Source organism: Salvelinus fontinalis, chromosome 16 (assembly GCF_029448725.1).
Source record: "Salvelinus fontinalis isolate EN_2023a chromosome 16, ASM2944872v1, whole genome shotgun sequence".
Taxonomy (NCBI): Eukaryota; Metazoa; Chordata; class Actinopteri; order Salmoniformes; family Salmonidae; genus Salvelinus; species Salvelinus fontinalis.
In genome coordinates this window covers 25,609,966-25,627,375 of record NC_074680.1, presented here as the reverse complement: position 1 = coordinate 25,627,375, position 17,410 = coordinate 25,609,966, and the positions used below count along the sequence as shown (strand labels likewise).

The window sequence follows — 17,410 nt, the reverse complement described above, 5'->3', positions numbered from 1 at the left end:
GGCTGTTGGTCTTACCTGATGCCAGAACCCACTGCAGAGCAGCGTGGTCTGTGACAACGGTGAAGATCTTCGCCTCCAAGTAGTAGCTCCATTTCTCCAAAGCCCAGACCACAGCGAGGCACTCCCTTTCAGTCGTTGAATAATTCCTCTCGGCTGAATTAAGGGTGCGACTTGCATAGGCAAGAACTTCTTCTGTTCCAAGTCCTGTTTGTTGAGCCAAGACGGCTCCAAGTCCTGTTTGACTTGCATCCGTGTACACAATGAAATGAGCATTCAAGTTAGGATGTCCCAGCACTGGAGGAGTAATGAGACTGTTTTTGAGTGCTTCAAATGCACTTTGGCATGCAGAGGTCCATTGGAATTTCACACCCTTCTTCTTAAGGTGGTTGAGGGGTTCGGCAACCTTTGAAAAGTCAGGCACAAACCTGTGGTACCATCCAGCCATACCCAAAAAACGCTGAACAGCCTTGAGGGATGTGGGAATTGGGAATTCCTGCACGGCTGCAACTTTGGCTGGATCTGCATGGATACCTTCAGCATTAACCACATGACCAAGGAACTTGAGTTCTAGCAAACAGAAACGACACTTCTTCAAGTTCAAGGTCAAACCTGCAGCCTTTAGTCTGTCGAAGACGAACTGTATGTCTTTCAGATGATCCGCGACAGAGGAAGAGTAGATTATGATGTCATCCAGATACACAAGACAATTTCTACCCCTCAGATCTCCCAGGACAGTCTCCATCAACCTTTGGAAGGTTGCTGGAGCATTCTTCAAACCAAAAGGCATGACTTTCCGGAAAAAGACGGTTCCACAATTCCATTCTCCAACATGCTTTTGAGCAGTTCATTTAGGATTGCCAGTTTGGCGGGGACAACCTGTAGGGACGCTGCTGGGTATAGATTTTGTGTTTGAAGATGGTTGTACGGCCGAGTGTAAGAGTGCAGACCTCACTGTTCATCTCCAACATCTGGGAGAGCTTCCACCTTTCCTCATCCGACAGACATGCCTGTTCCACTGCTTGTTTGATGTAGAAATCAGCATCAGGTTTGCTTTTGCTCTCGGATAGAAGGGGGGGTACGGCGGTAATCAGGGTGACAGTTGGGTTCTCCGACTTCACTGGTGGAACATGTTTTTGTCTTTGTCTTTTTATATTTTCTCGGTCTCTGACTTGACCTTGTCCGGACTCTGCATAATGTAGCAGGCTCCAGCCTGAAATCAGTGCATTACCAGGTTGAAAAGGATGAGGCTGGGAATAGTCAGAGTGCAGCCGATAGGAGGGTTCAAACATCGAGATGGTCAGTCCACTGAAGAACAGGAAGTCTAGACCAACGACTACAGCAAATGCAAGGCTTGAATCTGCAAGAATAGCCACAGGAAGTTTAATAGTCCCATCATGCAGTTGTATTATTATACTAATCCAGCCCAAAGGGGTGGTAGGTTCTCCATTGGCCAAGTACAATGGTCCCTCCTCCCATGTTTGTAGCTCCTCCTGAGGTAATGCCATGTTCTGCCACAGGGCCTCTTGCATCAGGGTGTAAGTTGCTCCTGTGTCAATTATGGCCTTCCCTCTCCAGTTCCTAACAGTCAGGGGCACAAATAGTTGTTGCGGAATAGTAATAAGACAGCTAGGGGTGATGTCTAAAGGCTTCATGGGCATTAAGGCGGACCCAATGATATGCAAGCCACCACGTCTGTCTAGACTGTCGGTCTTCTGTCCTTTCTGACCTTTTCCGGAATCCTGACGCTGGACATAGAGTGGGCAAGACCCTGGAGGATGTTGGACTTAACACCTCCAACACATCACTGGACTTTTGTCTTGGCTCTTGGGTACAAATATCTGAGATGGTTTAGCCCCCAGAGAGCTATGGGTATACTGGGATGAGGAAACAGGGTTTTTAGTTTGAAGGTGGTGCTTCCAGTCCTTCTCAAACTGAGTCCCCAGACGCACCAGATCATCCACATTCTGCACACGTTCTCGAAGTTGACTAGCAAGGCGGGGAATCATGTTCTTGAGAATGAGTTTGACCATCTCCGGCTTAGTAATGTCAGCCTTCCATCTCCTACATAGAACTCGATAGAAGGCAAAGTCCCGTATTGGCTCTGCTTCACCCTGGACTCTGTTGTTACGAACACGTTCCGACAGTTCATCCCCATAGTCCTCTGAGAGGAAGGCTGAGAGGAATATTTTTTGAAACTCCTCCCAGGTTTTCACATGTTCACAGGCTATCTCCCACCAGTCTCTTGCTGTACCATGGAGAACACTGCGGAGAATGGCAAGAAGCTCCCAGTCAGTAAGGGGCCGGATAGAAAGAAAATCATTACACTTAGATAAGAAAAACAGTGGATCAACATCATCTTCTGGGCTGCCAAAAGTGGGGAAAAGTAGTTTGATAGGGAGGGAGCGCTCTAGAGGAGGCATGACAGTTTCAGCAGGAGTTCTGTTTAACAGTATCTTCATAGGGGGTTTTGTAGTGCTGCCTGTTCCGTTACTGACCAAGCCAGGGGCAAAACCTAAGGGAGGTACAAAAGATTTGTCCAGAAGGGAAAAGCCTTTCATTTCCTCCTGGTGCAGCTCTTCCATTTGAAGGTCTGTGGCCTTCTGTGCTTTTTACATCTCATTAACGGTGTCCTTTTTAGTTTGTTCAATCAACAATCGTAGTTCCCCTGTGAGAGAGTTCTTCATGTTCTCCATAACTTCAGATAAGAACACACTCCCTTCACAACAGAGGCTGACTCCTCTGCTCTCTGTTTTTGTTCCTCCTTAAGATAGATTAGGACTTGCTGATGGTTAGATTCCATTTGTGTTTTGAACTGGTGCAGTTGTCCCTGAATATCCTTTTTCAGAGAATCGTGTAAATATTTGTCTCTGAACAATTTGTTGTTGGTTTTCCTCCATTTGACAGGGAAGGTAATCCAACCTCAGCTGCACATCTGTCTGATGAGCCTCCACACCTTCACTGAGTTTGCCAATGGCATTCTCCTGCATTGTCAAACTATGATTGGTGTGTGTCCATTGATGTTCCAGTCGTCCAGTGATCACAGAGACACCTCTCCCAGTCTCTCTGGGCAGGGTAACAGGAAGAGGTTGAGGTGAGGGTAATGGTGGAGAGGTTATAGGCGAGCCAGAAACCTGGGGATTAGGGTCAGTGCTATCCAACTCCATTAGTTCATCGAATCCTTCCACAATGAAAGAATCTTGAACACGATTACCATTAGGTGTGTCCACATTGACACAGTATGGGGTTCCAACAAAAGACATGATTCAACCTTGTGTGGATGGCGTCATGGGTGTTTCTCTTCAAGTCCCTGTTCGGGCGCCACTTCTGTAGCGGTATTAATTAGAGAAAGGTAAAGAAGATTTTGTTCGAGCGCCAGGCAGGTATTAACCCTGCCGAAAGGAAAATAGTAGAACAGCGAGAGTACCACTACCAGACCCACACACATCAACAGAAGAGACTGCCTAGAGTGTAGCCTGTTGACCAGATAGCCAGCGGAGAGAAAAAAGAATACACACCCTATAGATCCCACATCACATCAGTCCTTCCACAATTCTTGGTAACTCCACCAAACATACCTCATATAACAATAAGGGCAGAGCAAATAAACAGCAACTTCATATAATAATGAATGAACCCAGTCATCACACAGAGGATTTGCAATAGTTTGTATTTTCTTCCTGGGAAGGAGTGCAGAGGGTATGAATGTGTGGTGTTCATATACACACTAGTCCAGCTCCAATGAAACTTCAATGTACTTAGTAAATAGAGTCGGTTTCAGTGTAAAGCACTGGAACATAGCGTGAAGAGAAAGAGAGAAAGAGAGAACAAGAGGGCTTAGCTGTGGTTTTGAGGGTGCAGGTATCCGGTCTGACTGTCCGATGGTATGTTGGGTTGTAGTTGAACGCTTCGCAAAAAATGTTGCTACTAATCCATTTGATCCATAACCATCGCGGTCCCAAATGAGAACAACCACGTCGTCGAGCGATCACACCGAGGATTGATCCAAAAAACTGTACAACCACATACGGTGAAGACAAACAAAAAACAACTCTGCAGCATAGCACACACAAACCAAACTGTCGCGCCAACAAGAGCTCTCTCCAATAGAGCTTAACGAGCTCTTTTATCTCCTCCTTCCTACTGCTCATGTGCTCTTAAAGTGGCAGCGCACTTAAGTGCAGGATTTCGCCACAAATCTATGCTAGGTAAAGCTCCGCCTTATCTCAGTTCACTGGTCACGATAACAACACCCACCCGTAGCACACGTTCCAGCAGGTATATCTCACTGATCATCCCCAAAGCCAACACCTCATTTGGCCGCCTTTCCTTCCAGTTCTCTGCTGCCAGTGACTGGAACGAATTGCAAAAACCGCTGAAGTTGGAGACTTTTATTTCCCTTACCAACTTGAAACATCAACTATCTGAGCAGCTAACCTGCAGCTGTACATGGTCCATCTGTAAATAGCCCACCCACCCAATCTACCTACCTCATCCCCATACTGTTTTTATTTTATTTACTTTTCTGCTCTTTTGCACACCAGTATCTCTACTTGCACATCATCATCTGCTCATTTATCACTCCAGTGTTAATCTGCTAAATTGTAATGGCCTATTTATTGCCTACCTCCTCATGCTTTTTGCACACACTGTATATAGACATAATTTTTTCTACTGTGTCATTGACTTGTTTATTGTGTTAATGGCTTGCTTATTGTTTACTCCATGTGTAACTCTGTGTTGTTGTCTGTGTCACACTGCTTAGCTTTATCTTGGCCAGGACGCAGTTGCAAATGAGAACTTGTTCTCAACTAGCCTACCTGGTTAATTAAAGGTGAAATAAAATAAATATAAATACCAAATCTGCATCTGGGTATGCAGGCATCACTACAAAGATACAATTGAACAAAATATCTTTAATAGATATAAACATTTTTACACATCACAGCTCAAAGGAAACATCATCACATGCTGTAATACATGTCAAGAAGGAAGGTGCAAATTATGATGAGCGTCAGAATCCTTTGATATATATACAGGTTGTACAGCATGGGAACCAAAGGGGAGGCTTGCGGGTTTTAATAGTACAACTGACTGTAGACATGGAGGGTCTACCAAGTTACTTACTAATAGACTTAGATGACTGTAGCTGGCATTTAAGGATTTACATAAAATCGTTATATGTCATGACATACAGTACCGGTTTCATCTACAGAGAGTAGAACAGGATGAAATACATGTGGCACCAGGGGCTTTGTAACATGCTGTGGCTCAGGATCAAGTATAGTACGTATTTCCATGTTACGACATGTTATCATCACTAGATGGCACTGTGGATCCAATACAGCACGTAGGCGAAGATGGGACCATACCAATAATCAAATAGACCAAGTAGAATCAATATCATCAGTTAGAAGTGAATTGAACAGTACGCCTGGTCTTCCAGTCATCCACCCAGTCAGTCCAGTTATTTTGATATAATAACCAATAGTACATTCTGGAACTACTGTATCCAGTAAGCCCATCTTACCCTCCTGAAATGAGCCCAGTCCATAGAGAGTCATAGTGTGTAGTGGTAAAACAATATAAGGTGTTTTGCAGTGGTAACATTTCTGCTCATATATATTTACAAAATAAATTGTTGAACAGCTTTGGTTGATGATGAATTTTGAAGCTTATTCTCGTCATTATGGCACCCATATTATTTCATTTGTATATTTTTTACGTGGCAAGTTAAGTACTTTTCATCAATTAACTAGCTGTAGTCATGTACAGTACTGTATGTGAGGTATACTCAACCCCCTATAACATGTTTTACATTGCTTTATGGAGGATCAATGGGAGAGGCATCACTGAGAGGCATCGACCATAATAGTACTAATATTAAACTATATCCAATACACAGTACACAGGCCAAGAGACTGCCTGTCTTTACCTTTCTATACTTGTACTGAAAGGGACAAGTTCAAATCTATGGGACAAGCGACAGCCCCATCATGTTTTTCCATAAATTGCTAACAAAATAACAGCTGATCACTCAAATCTTCAATATGCAACTTGGACTTTTGCAATCTCTTAAACGTGCTGTGAACCTGTTACGTGTATGAACTGAATGCAACACACATTTCTGAACTGTTCCTTTCTGGGAATGTCTTAAATAACACACAACTGTCCTACAATGGACATTTTGTTCCACCGTGGAGAGGAGTACAGTATGAAGGAGCAGGATCTGAAGGACAAGGTCAACATGGGAAGGTTCCACAGCATAGCCCAGGGAAGTTAATACATCTCTGTCAGACATGCAGGGACACTACAGTATAGTGCCAGCAAATCCTAAAGAAAGGACTGCATGCTGATCATCTCTGTCTCTCTCCCTCTATCTCCTTTAAAACACCTCTCATTAAGTTGTTAGTGGTGGTGGTACTACAGATCCACTGTGTTGAAGAATAATGGCCGATCGGTTCATGATGGGAACAACAGTTCATGTTGATCATACAGCATTTACATCCACTGTGAATCGGTCCATGTCAATAGCAGAATATCAATTCCTGTGGTTCTGAGCACCCATAGTGTGAATCCGTTTGAGTGTTAGTGTGTTGTGGTCACGTGTGTTCAGCGGTTCCTGTCAATAGCACATGGATCAGTCAGTTCATGTCGATGGTGTTGAACACCCACTCTGTGAACTTCTTGAGCTTGGCCGAGGCGCTGTAGGACTCCTCCTGGAGCCGCTGGTTGTCCTCTCTCAGGCTCTGTATCTGGGCCTGCAGGGACACCTTGGCATCCTTCTCCTGGGGACACACACAGGGAGTCATCATTAACACAGAGAGGAGTGGGAGGCTCTCATTACTCTCTAGTACTGTCCTCACACACAGGGAGTAATCATTAACACAGAGAGGAGTGGGAGGATCTCATTACTCTCTAGTACTGTCCTCACACACAGGGAGTCATCATTAACACAGAGAGGAGTGGGAGGCTCTCATTACTCTCTAGTACTGTCCTCACACACAGGGAGTCATCATTAACACAGAGAGGAGTGGGAGGCTCTCATTACTCTCTAGTACTGTCCTCACACACAGGGAGTCATCATTAACACAGAGAGGAGTGGAAGGCTCTCATTACTCTCTAGTACTATCCTCACACACAGGGAGTCATCATTAACACAAAGAGGAGTGGGAGGATCTCATTACTCTCTAGTACTGTCCTCACACACAGGGAGTCATCATTAACACAACGAGGAGTGGGAGGCTCTCATTACTCTCTAGTACTGTCCTCACACACAGGGAGTCATCATTAACACAAAGAGGAGTGGGAGGATCTCATTACTCTCTAGTACTGTCCTCACACACAGGGAGTCATCATTAACACAGAGAGGAGTGGAAGGCTCTCATTAGTCTCTAATACTGTCCTCAGGAGATGTATACAGGGCAGCTATAACCAAAAGGCAGAGTAGTAAGTACCTGTGCCGAATGGGCACTACTGATATATGGAGAACTGGATCCACACTACACACTTGTTTGACCTTTCCACACTGAGAAGGCTGCTCTTTCAACTGGTCTTTATACTGTTCTAACCACTGTTAGGGAAAGGGCACCAGGTTTAGTAAGAAGTGAACAGTAGAGTAGAGATGTCTAGGCTAAGGCTTAGCCTCCGGTCCTGAAGACCTGGTTGTTTCTTGTCTCACCTTCTTTAGGTCATCCTGCAGCAGCTTCACCATGGACTCCAGTTGGCTCACCTTCTCCATCAGACAAGCTGGGCTCTCACTGTGGGACGGGGGACAGTGTTAACTACCATATTCTAAACTATAATAAGACTAGCATGACCTGGGGCATATTGGCTTAAAATAGTCAAGAGGTGTAGCAAGCCACAGCTTTAGACCCTAGGAGTAGGGCCAGGAGTTTTTCCTAACCATGTTGCCTGGCCAGCAAAAACCTGACCCAAGTTTTAAGATAAGCTCCAGGCCCTACCTATGTCTACAGAATTCTCTGGACGTGCATGGTATGTAGTAGGTAAGTGGGTCTTACCCAGGCGAGGTGTTTCTCTGTGGGGAAGCCTGGGGTTCGCCCTTCTGGGGGCTGGTGTCTTTGACATCTGGGCTGGAGCTCCCATCATTAACAGATAACAGTCTCTGAACTGAAGACAGACAGAGAAAAACACAACAGTTACAGCTTCAGTTACAGCTCAGATTGACAACACACAGGAAAGAGACAGGGCACTGCTACCCTCTGGTTGGTAAAGATAGTAAATCTCCAGCTTACTTTGCCTACCCTCAAAGGCCTTGGCAGCATCCACCAGGTTGGACCAGTCCAGAGCACGGTCAGCTCCAGAGTTAGGCAGGGGCATGAGGCATGGGTCCCCCAGCTGCTGTCTCCTAACTCCCTGGTCCTGGCTGGACGACTCACATAGATCACCTGCAGGGAAGAGGAGCGGGGGGACGAGAGACAGCGGATTAGAACAGAGGAAGTGGAGACAGGTTTCAAATAAAGTACATAGTAAAAACAAGATTACACATAACGTGTTTAGAGTAACCCATACTTAAGGACATAAGTATACACTGATACACTCTATGATAAACTGTGCTCCCCTGGTTTGAGATGGAGCCCATGTAGGATAAACTGGCATTGGCTTTACTCAAGGATTACTTTCAGGATAATCAGAGGCTAACCCAGAGACTTGTGTGAGGGTTGTCGGGGTGGCGCGTGGCGGGCGGTGGGCGAGCGGGGTATGGTGGAGCAGCTGAAGAGCAGATCGTTGGGTGTCTGTCTGTGCCCGCTGTACGAGGGCTCCCGCTGCCCGCTGTAGATGCTCTCGTCTGACAGGGTCCTCTGCAAGGAGCGCCGGCTGGGAGGGGGGACGGGGAAAGAGGGCTGGAGAGAGTGAGGGGAGAGAGAGGAGCAATGTCAGGCTGCTGATTGACCCCATAAACTCAGCCTTTAACCTTTAGCATGTTGACCAGTGTATGTGGCAAAGCAGGGGAGGGAGTTTGGATTCATCAAGCAAATACAGCATATCGACTACTCTGGAAGTTCCATGGGAGTTCTCATCAATTTGACAATTATCATGGTAAAATGGATGATGGTGACATTGCTTGTTAACACAGAGCAGTGCTGCCCGCTACCTTTTGGTCGTGGGAGGAGGGTGGTGGGCTGTCTAGGGTGATGAGTTTCTTCAGGTCCTCCTGCAGGTTGGATGTGGTGACCCGCTGGGGGGATTGGGCCCTGAGCTGAGCCCTGAGCTGGGGCTGGCCACCCAGCAACCCATCACTCTGGTGACGTCTGAGGAAGAGGGAGTGCAAAGACCAGCAGTGTTAGGTTGCAGTTCTCGGTTCAACCACATGGTGGGAGTGGTGTACTCGTTTATAAACAAAACATGAGCCACGACAAGTGGGAAAGGCATCTCCTCTCAGTTGACTCAGATCTCAAGTCTCTCTAACATCAACAATCTAGAACAGTAAGATTTGTTTCAATAGGGAAAGAACATCCTTTCACAACATTGCACCCCTCACAGTGTAATGGCCTCAGTGACGTGTCAATAAACACATGTATGTTCAACATTCCTACTCTACTGCCCCCCATGCTTACTTGCGTGTTTTGCCAAAGTCCACAGAGTTGATGGTACCTCCCGGCTTCCTCCAGCCGATCAGGTACTTGGAGGTGGCTCCCTGGCGGGGGTAGAAGCTCTTGGGACCTCCAGGGGAGAGGGAGGTCTGAGAGGTGGGGGAGGTGGCAAGGGCTGACTCCTCCTGGGAGGAGCTGGGACTGCAGCCTGGACCCATGGGACTGCCAGACTGGCCCGAGCTCAGAGTACTGGTACGGAAGAACACGGATATGGGTTAGTATAGGTATATTTATACTAATGTGTTCATAACTCACACACACCATTACATTGGTGTTTCACTTCACATTTCTGTAATGTGCACTCATCTATGAACACATTTCTGTACAATATTTCGTATAATATGTACAATATGGTAACTTTGACTACTTCCCCCACACACGACTTCTCCGATGTCTCCACATCTTGAGATGAGAATTTAAATTCATGAAGAAAAAGAAATAGGACAGTGTGTCCTTGGACTTCTTCCATTTTAACATTTCAAACAACATTTCTCCCCAGTTTGACATGAAAGCTAGCGTCTCCCTCCTCAGACATGCTGTGTGTACAATAAAACAGTCACTAGTCTGGTGGTGCTGGAGTTATTTCAGAGCCACAGAGGAGAGGCTGAGGAGAGGAAGAAACCCTGTTCACTCAAAGGAACTGTGGTTACGGAGTGTTAACAGTGCTGAGCTCTCACATTCAGCATTCCTCAGTGTTTCAAGTGCTCTCTTTCTCTCTGTGAGAACCTGGCTCACACACAAACAAGCACACACACACACACACACACACACTCAAATACACACACGCATGTGCGCACACACACAAACACACAGACACACATACAGCAGGTTGCTGCTTGCTACCTCTCACCACCAAACCGCAAGGCTTGGTAGTTTTCTATCTGGGATATATAAGGACTACAAAGCATCACTGTCTGCTTCATGAAACATTGAAACGTGGGAGGAAATGTATCACATAAAGAGCCGACTGTAATAGAACTCTACTGTCCCACATGAAGAACTACTACAGTTTACTATACAATACTACAGTACTTACTATAGAATTCTGTAGTAAACTGTAGTATATTATACTACACACTGTAGCAGTGTTGTTGTGCTCGAGACCGGTCTTCGAGACCACATATTGAGTGGGATACATTTGTACTCGGTCTTGACTCGGTCTCGGGCAGTGAGGACTCTTAATTTCATCCCGAGACCAGCAGAGTAAAAATCTCATAATTATCAGCTTCCATTCAGTCAGCGCATAAAACCGCTTCGCCAGGCCAAATATGTACACTCCTTTCTTGAAACATTATTTCAACAGCCTTTATATCTATTATAGACATGTTTGTACAGTGGCGAATCTATAGGTCTTCAGTGTGTGACTAGTTTGTGATTCTGAAAAGACAGCAACCGTAATACCAACACACTCATGTAGGAGAGTGCACTTTTTGTAAAACATAAAGGGCCAGTGATGTAGTGGAGGCTATACGCAGGTATAATCATTTTATTTTTATTTAATTTGTCCTGGGATATAAACATTGGGTTGTTATTTTACCTGAAATGCACAAGATCCTCTACTCTGACAATTAATCCACAGATAAAAGGGTAATCCAAGTTATTTTCTAGTAATCTCTCCTCATTCAGGCTTCTTCTTGTTCTATGGACTTTTATGGCGGTTGGCAACCAACTTTAAGGTGCATTACCACCACCAACTGGACTGGAGTGTGGACCTCAGTTCATCTTTCAATCACCCACGTGGGTATATGCTCCTAAAAACCAATGAGGAGTTGGGAGAGGTGGGACTTGCAGCGCGTCTAGCGTCACAAATAGAACCAAGTTACGCAGACGCTCGTTGACTTGCGCGGGCAGTGTGTGCAATGATTGAATAACATGTATGTGTACATTTATTTTGCAACGCTCGCGCACACGACGTGGGCGGTGTAGTCAGCATGTTAGTGTACGTCATGGAACGTCAAATATAACCTATTTTTAAAACCTCTTATGAAGTTGGTTTTGTAGCATAAGAATTTTATATTTTTTACTGATATTATGATTGTCTGTTTGTTTCATATCTGCAAACTAGTTAAAATGCAGTCGGTTCTACTTTAAACTTTAGGTCACCAGTTACTTTGTGGGCTAAACATGAAATGATTTTTGCCATGGGAGGTCATAGTTGTACATTTCGATTGGGAAATGCTTAATAGTTGTATGTTTGTATTTTTATGATTGTGACCTACTGGGTTATTATGTCAGAGTTTATGGACTGCTTATCCTTTAACATCATGCTGTGTGTGACTGCTGTCTTTCCATCGGCCCTATACAGTGGTGTAGAGGTGCCTGGAGAAGTGGGTATACTCAAATTTAGCCTAAAAGTTCCCAAACAACCTGCCCAGCGAAGGAAAGACACCCTGTGTGAAAAATCGTATGTTTTTCTATAGATTTGTCAGATTTTCACTCTCAAAAGCACACAAAAATATATAAATAGAAAATAGATGATATTCCACTGAAACTAGGCTATGTGTGTGGCGCTCGTGAATATATTTCACGTGCTTCGTGATTGTGTAGGCTACTTTGTGCGTGATTTCTCGGTTTATTGGGCTCCCGAGTTGCACAGCGCTCTAAGGCACTGCATCTCAGTGTTAGAGGCATTACTACAGACCCTGGTTCGATTCCAGGCTGTATCACAACCGGCCGTCATTGGGTGTCCCATAGGGCCGTGCACAATTGGCCCAGCGTCGATCGGGTTAGGGTTTTGCCGGGTTAGTCCGTCATTGTAAATAAGAATTTGTTCTTAACTGACTTGCCTAGTTAAATAAAGGTTAAATAATTTTAAAAATAATAATAAACAGTGAATACTAGAGTAAAGTCAGCAAAAACAATACAGTGAATACTATAGTATTCCTACCATAGTATACACTATAGTATTTTTTCATGTGGGGTAGCACAGCACAGGGAGGCACACACACCTGGAGTGGGACGCAGCATCACTGAGGGTGTAGGAGCCACTGTCCGGGGCTGGGGGGAACACAAGGGGGCTCTGGGCTGGGTATGCGCTGCTCCCTGGGGGGCCGGGGGAGTCTGGGGCTGAAGGAGAGGTCTCTTGGGCCCGCCGCTCTTTGGCTCTGGAACCCCCGGACCCTGTGGCCCCGTAAGAGGTAGCATCGATGCCGCTGTCTGTGGATGCCCCCTGTAGGTAGCCGTTGAGCTCTGAGTCAGGCCGTACCCCTGTCCTGCTGGAGCCAATCTCATACCACTTTTCATCACTGTGGGCAGAGCTGGAGGCATTACTGGACAGTGTGTTGCTGCCTGATTGGCTGGAGGAGTAGGAAGCTTCCACCTGTAGAAACAGAGACCCTACAGTCACGTCCTGGTTGTTTTACCATATTAAATAAAGACTACTTTGACATAGACAACAATCTACATTGCCAAGCTAGTGCAGTCGGAAAGTATTCAGACCCGTTGACTTTTTCCACATTTTGTTACAGCCTTATTCTAAAATGGATTAAATTGTTTTTTTCCCTCATCAATCTACACACAATATCCCATAATCACAAAGCAAAAACAGATTTTTAGATTTTTTTGCAAATGTATTACAAATAAAAAACTGAAATAATACATTAACATAATTATTAATTTCAGGTAATTGTGCATTTCAGGTCAAATAACAACCCACTGTTTATAGCCCAGCACAAATTAGCTAGCAACAGCAAGCTAGCTAGCTAAATTGCCATAAATGTTTGCTTTTCGACCTGTCCCCAAAATAATATAGTTGATATTTCAACCTGCGTGTCCTGATCCTGTCCTGATCACGCACAAGCGGTCTGGTCAGCATGTTAGAAGACATATTTGGTCATATTTGAGCCTGGTGCCTCACCTTGATGTTCTTGTTGGGAGACAGGTGTGTCCCCTGTTCCTGCTGCTGGAGACGAGTTACTGCAGCCTTGGATACAGCTGGGTCTGGGAGGGACAGGAACAAACAGAGGAATGAGACACAGATAACAATACCAGTAACATAGAGAGATATTCCTGTCTCTGACTCTCATCATCTGCATCACCCAAAACACCAGAGACATGACTTGGGCATTTTCTAAAGCAGTGGTATTCAAAACTTTTCAGCAAATTTCTGGGGACCCCATTTTCCCCCAAGATTTTCTTGTGACCCCCACCCCACGCCAAATCTAATGGCACAACCTTCAAATCGGTACATTCCGAATTTTAAATAAAAAAATAACTTAATTGCATTTTCATCTCTTATCAGAATGAAAATAAACCAATAAATACCTTTACTCAATACAATTAGATTTTTCAAATTAACTTTCTCAAAAACTATCATTTTGGCGACCCCACTGCAGTTCTAGACCGAACTGGGGTCGTGACCGCGACTTTGAATGACACTGTTCTAAAGCATGTCCTCTGACCTGCTCTATCAGCCCCCCTGTCGGCCAGCTCCCCTTCCACCGCTCGGGGCCATCCAGTGGCAGGCTTAGTCCCATTAGACCCCTCTCCCACTCTCTGACGCTCAGCAGACACAGGGGAGTGGCGGGTATTGTTGTTAAACCTATAAAATATATGGAAGACGGCATCATGTCTAGCTGCATCATTGACTGAACAAAACAGGAGTACCTCTGCCATGATGAGTACAACATATCAACGAGACAACATATAATTTAGTAATTTCCTTTCTATTATTGGATAACTCCCAAATAAGTAATTACAGTAAATACAGACTACATCTGAAAATAGAGCAATTTAGGTGAAAGCCTACAGCGATCTGTTTCAGGATCTGAATTTTGGTCTGTGTATGATCTGGGTGTGGTCTGAATGTGGCCATAAACTGGCCCAGGTTTGTTCTGGCCTGAGTGACCTCTCACCCGTCTGGCATGGACTTCTGTCTCCAGTGGTTGGAGCCTGTGCTCCCAGTGTCTATGTAGGAGAGGCTGGTAGGGGCTTTGCGGGTGTGTGGAGAGCGGCCCATCACGATGGAACAAGCCAGGGCATAGTTATCATTCCCTGGGGAATACCTGAGGGATACAGAGCATACAGAATCCACTACTAAGCTTAAAGCTTGTACATCTTCCCTACTATATCATATTATTAGCCGGGGTGGCTCTCTTACCTTTTAGGGTTGAGAGGGCGCCCGTCGCTGGACACACTGCGGGGGATGACTCCGGTCGGCTCCTGGTAGTCTGAAGCCGGGGCCTTGATGAGCGTCCCCCCCAGGGCCGCTGTGGTGCGGCTCTGGGGGCTGGAGGAGGTGCGGGGCCACTTGTTGTTGTTGCTGCGGAAGGGGAATTTAAACTCATAGGGCATCCCCTCCTTGTGGTTCTTATAGTCCACCAGGGGCATGTGGTACAGCTCTGAACAGCCTCTGTGAGAAGAGACAGAGATAAATCAAATCAAATCAAAAAAAAAAAATTGTCACATGCGCCGAATGCAACAGGTGTACACCTTACATTGAAATGCTTACTTACAAGCCCTTAACTAACAACGCTTTAAGAAGTTAAGAAAACAAATAAAAATAAGTGTTAAGTAAAAAATAGATAAGTAGAAAATAGAAGTAATAAATAATTAAAGAGCAGCAGTAAAATAACAAGCGAGGCTATATACAGGGGGTACCGTTACAGAGTCAATGTGCGGGGGGACCGGTTAGTCGAGGTAATTGAGGTAATGTGTACATGTAGGTAGAGTTAAAGTGACTATGCATAGACTACAAACAAAGAGTAGCAGCAGCGAAAAGAGGGGTCTGGGTAGCCCGTTGATTAGCAGTTCAGGAGTCTTATGGCTTGGTGGTAGAAGCTGTTAAGAAGCCTTTTAGACTTCAACTTGGCGCTCCTTGTATCGTCTGCCATGTGGTACCAGAGAGAACAGTCTATGACTAGGGTGGCTGGATTCTTTGACAATTTTTGACACCGCCTGCTATAGAGGTCCTGGATGGCAGGAAGCTTGGCCCCAGTGATGTACTGGGCTGTACGCACTACCCTCTGTAGTGCCCTGAGGTCGGGGGCCAAGCAGTTGCTATACCAGGCAGTGATGCAACCAGTCAGGATGCTCTCAATGGTACAGCTGTAAAAACTTTTGAGGATCTGAGGATCCATGCCAAATCTTTTCAGTCTCCTGAGGGGAATAGGCTTTGTTGTGGCTTCTTCACGACTGTCTTAGTGTTTTTGGACCATGATAGTTTGTTGGTGATGTGGAAACCAAGGAACTTGAAGCTCTCAAGCTGTTCCACTATAGCCCCGGCAATGAGAATGGGGGTGTGCTCGGTCCTCCTTTTCCTGTAGTCTACGATCATCTCCTTTGTCTTGAACACGTTGAGGGAAGGGTTGTGACTCCTTGCTGTCCCCAGTCCACCTGGCCTTGCTGCTATTCCAGTTTCAACTGTTCTGCCTGCGGTTATGGAACCGCCACCTGTCCCCGACCTGCTGTTTTCAACTCTTAATGATCGGCTATAAAAAGCCAACTGACATTTATTCCTGATTATTATTTGACCATGCTTGTCACTTATGAACATTTTGAACATCTTGGCCATGTTCTGTTATAATCTCCACCCGGCACAGCCAGAAGAGGACTGGCCAGCCCTCATAGCCTGGTTCCTCTCTAGGTTTCTTCCTAGGTTTTGGCCTTTCTAGGGAGCTTTTCCTAGCCACCGTGCTTCTACACCTGCATTGCTTGCTGTTTGGGGTTTTAGGCTGGGTTTCTGTACAGCACTTCGAGATATTAGCTGATGTACGAAGGGCTATATAAAATAAACTTGACTTGACTTGACTTGTTGAGTGCAATGGAGATTGCATCATCTGTAGATCTGTTGGGGCGGTATGCAAATTGGAGTGGGTTTAGGGTTTCTGGGATAATGGTGTTGATGTGAGCCATGACCAGCCTTTCAAAGCACTTCATGGCTACAGACGTGAGTGCTACAGGTCCGTAGTCATTTAGGCAGGTTACCTTAGTGTTCTTGGTCACAGGGACTATTGAATGTTGGTATTACAGACTCAGTTAGGGACAGGTTGAAAATGTCAGTGAAGACTGCCAGTTGGTCACGGAATACATGCTTGGAGTACACATCCTGGTAATCCGTTTGGCCCTGCGGCATTGTGAATGTTGACCTGTTTAAAAGGTCTTACTAACATCGACTAAGGAGAGCGTGATCACACAGTTGTCCAGAACAGCTGGTGCTCTCATGCATGTTTCAGTGTTACTTGCCTCGAAGCAAGCATCGAAGTAATTTAGCTCATCTGGTAGGTTCGTGACACTGGGCAGCTCGTGGCTGTGCTTCCCTTTGTAGTATGTAATAGTTTGCATGCCCTACCACATCCGACGAGCGTCAGAGTCGATGTAGTACGATTCAATCTTGGTCCTGTATTGACGCTTTGCCTGTTTGATGGTTCGTTGGAGGGCATAGCGGGATTTCTTGTAAGCTACCGGGTTAGAGTCCCGCTCCTTGAATGCTGCAGCTCTACCCTTTAGCTCAGTGTGGATGTTGCCTGTAATCCGGGAGAGACACTTAAGTGTTTTAGTACTATATCTCTTGACACAATGATGAAAATAATCATGGCCTCTAAACCTTCAAGCTGCATACTGGATCCTATTCCTACTAAACTGCTGAAGGAGCTGCTTCCTGTGCTTGGCCCTCCTATGTTGAACATAATAAACAGCTCTCTATCCACCGGATGTGTACCAAACTCACTAAAAGTGGCAGTGATAAAGCCTCTCTTGAAAAAGCCAAACCTTGACCCGGAAAATATAAAAAACTATCGGCCTATATCGAATCTTCCATTCCTCTCAAAAATTTTAGAAAAAGCTGTTGCGCAGCAACTCAC

At 45.4% G+C, this 17,410-nt stretch overlaps 1 protein-coding gene across 3 annotated transcripts in view; it reads right to left on the bottom strand.

Annotated features, from left to right (window-relative positions):
• Positions 1-4,893: 4,893 nt before the first annotated feature.
• The window catches only part of LOC129812863 (signal-induced proliferation-associated 1-like protein 1), a 109,079-nt gene continuing 96,562 nt past the window's right edge, over positions 4,894-17,410 (bottom strand). For 2 of the 3 annotated variants that reach the window (XM_055864799.1, XM_055864801.1), the window contains 12 exons: positions 14,710-14,961; positions 14,465-14,614; positions 14,012-14,151; positions 13,468-13,550; positions 12,560-12,930; positions 9,576-9,800; positions 9,113-9,269; positions 8,660-8,861; positions 8,253-8,405; positions 8,019-8,127; positions 7,679-7,757; positions 4,894-6,785 (listed from right to left, as the gene is read on the bottom strand). In XM_055864799.1, the coding sequence (XP_055720774.1) occupies positions 6,642-6,785; positions 7,679-7,757; positions 8,019-8,127; positions 8,253-8,405; positions 8,660-8,861; positions 9,113-9,269; positions 9,576-9,800; positions 12,560-12,930; positions 13,468-13,550; positions 14,012-14,151; positions 14,465-14,614; positions 14,710-14,961 (2,065 nt within the window). In that variant the 3' untranslated portion in view covers positions 4,894-6,641. The remainder of the gene's footprint in view (positions 6,786-7,678; positions 7,758-8,018; positions 8,128-8,252; positions 8,406-8,659; positions 8,862-9,112; positions 9,270-9,575; positions 9,801-12,559; positions 12,931-13,467; positions 13,551-14,011; positions 14,152-14,464; positions 14,615-14,709; positions 14,962-17,410) is intronic. The other variant, XM_055864802.1, reaches the window with a different exon arrangement.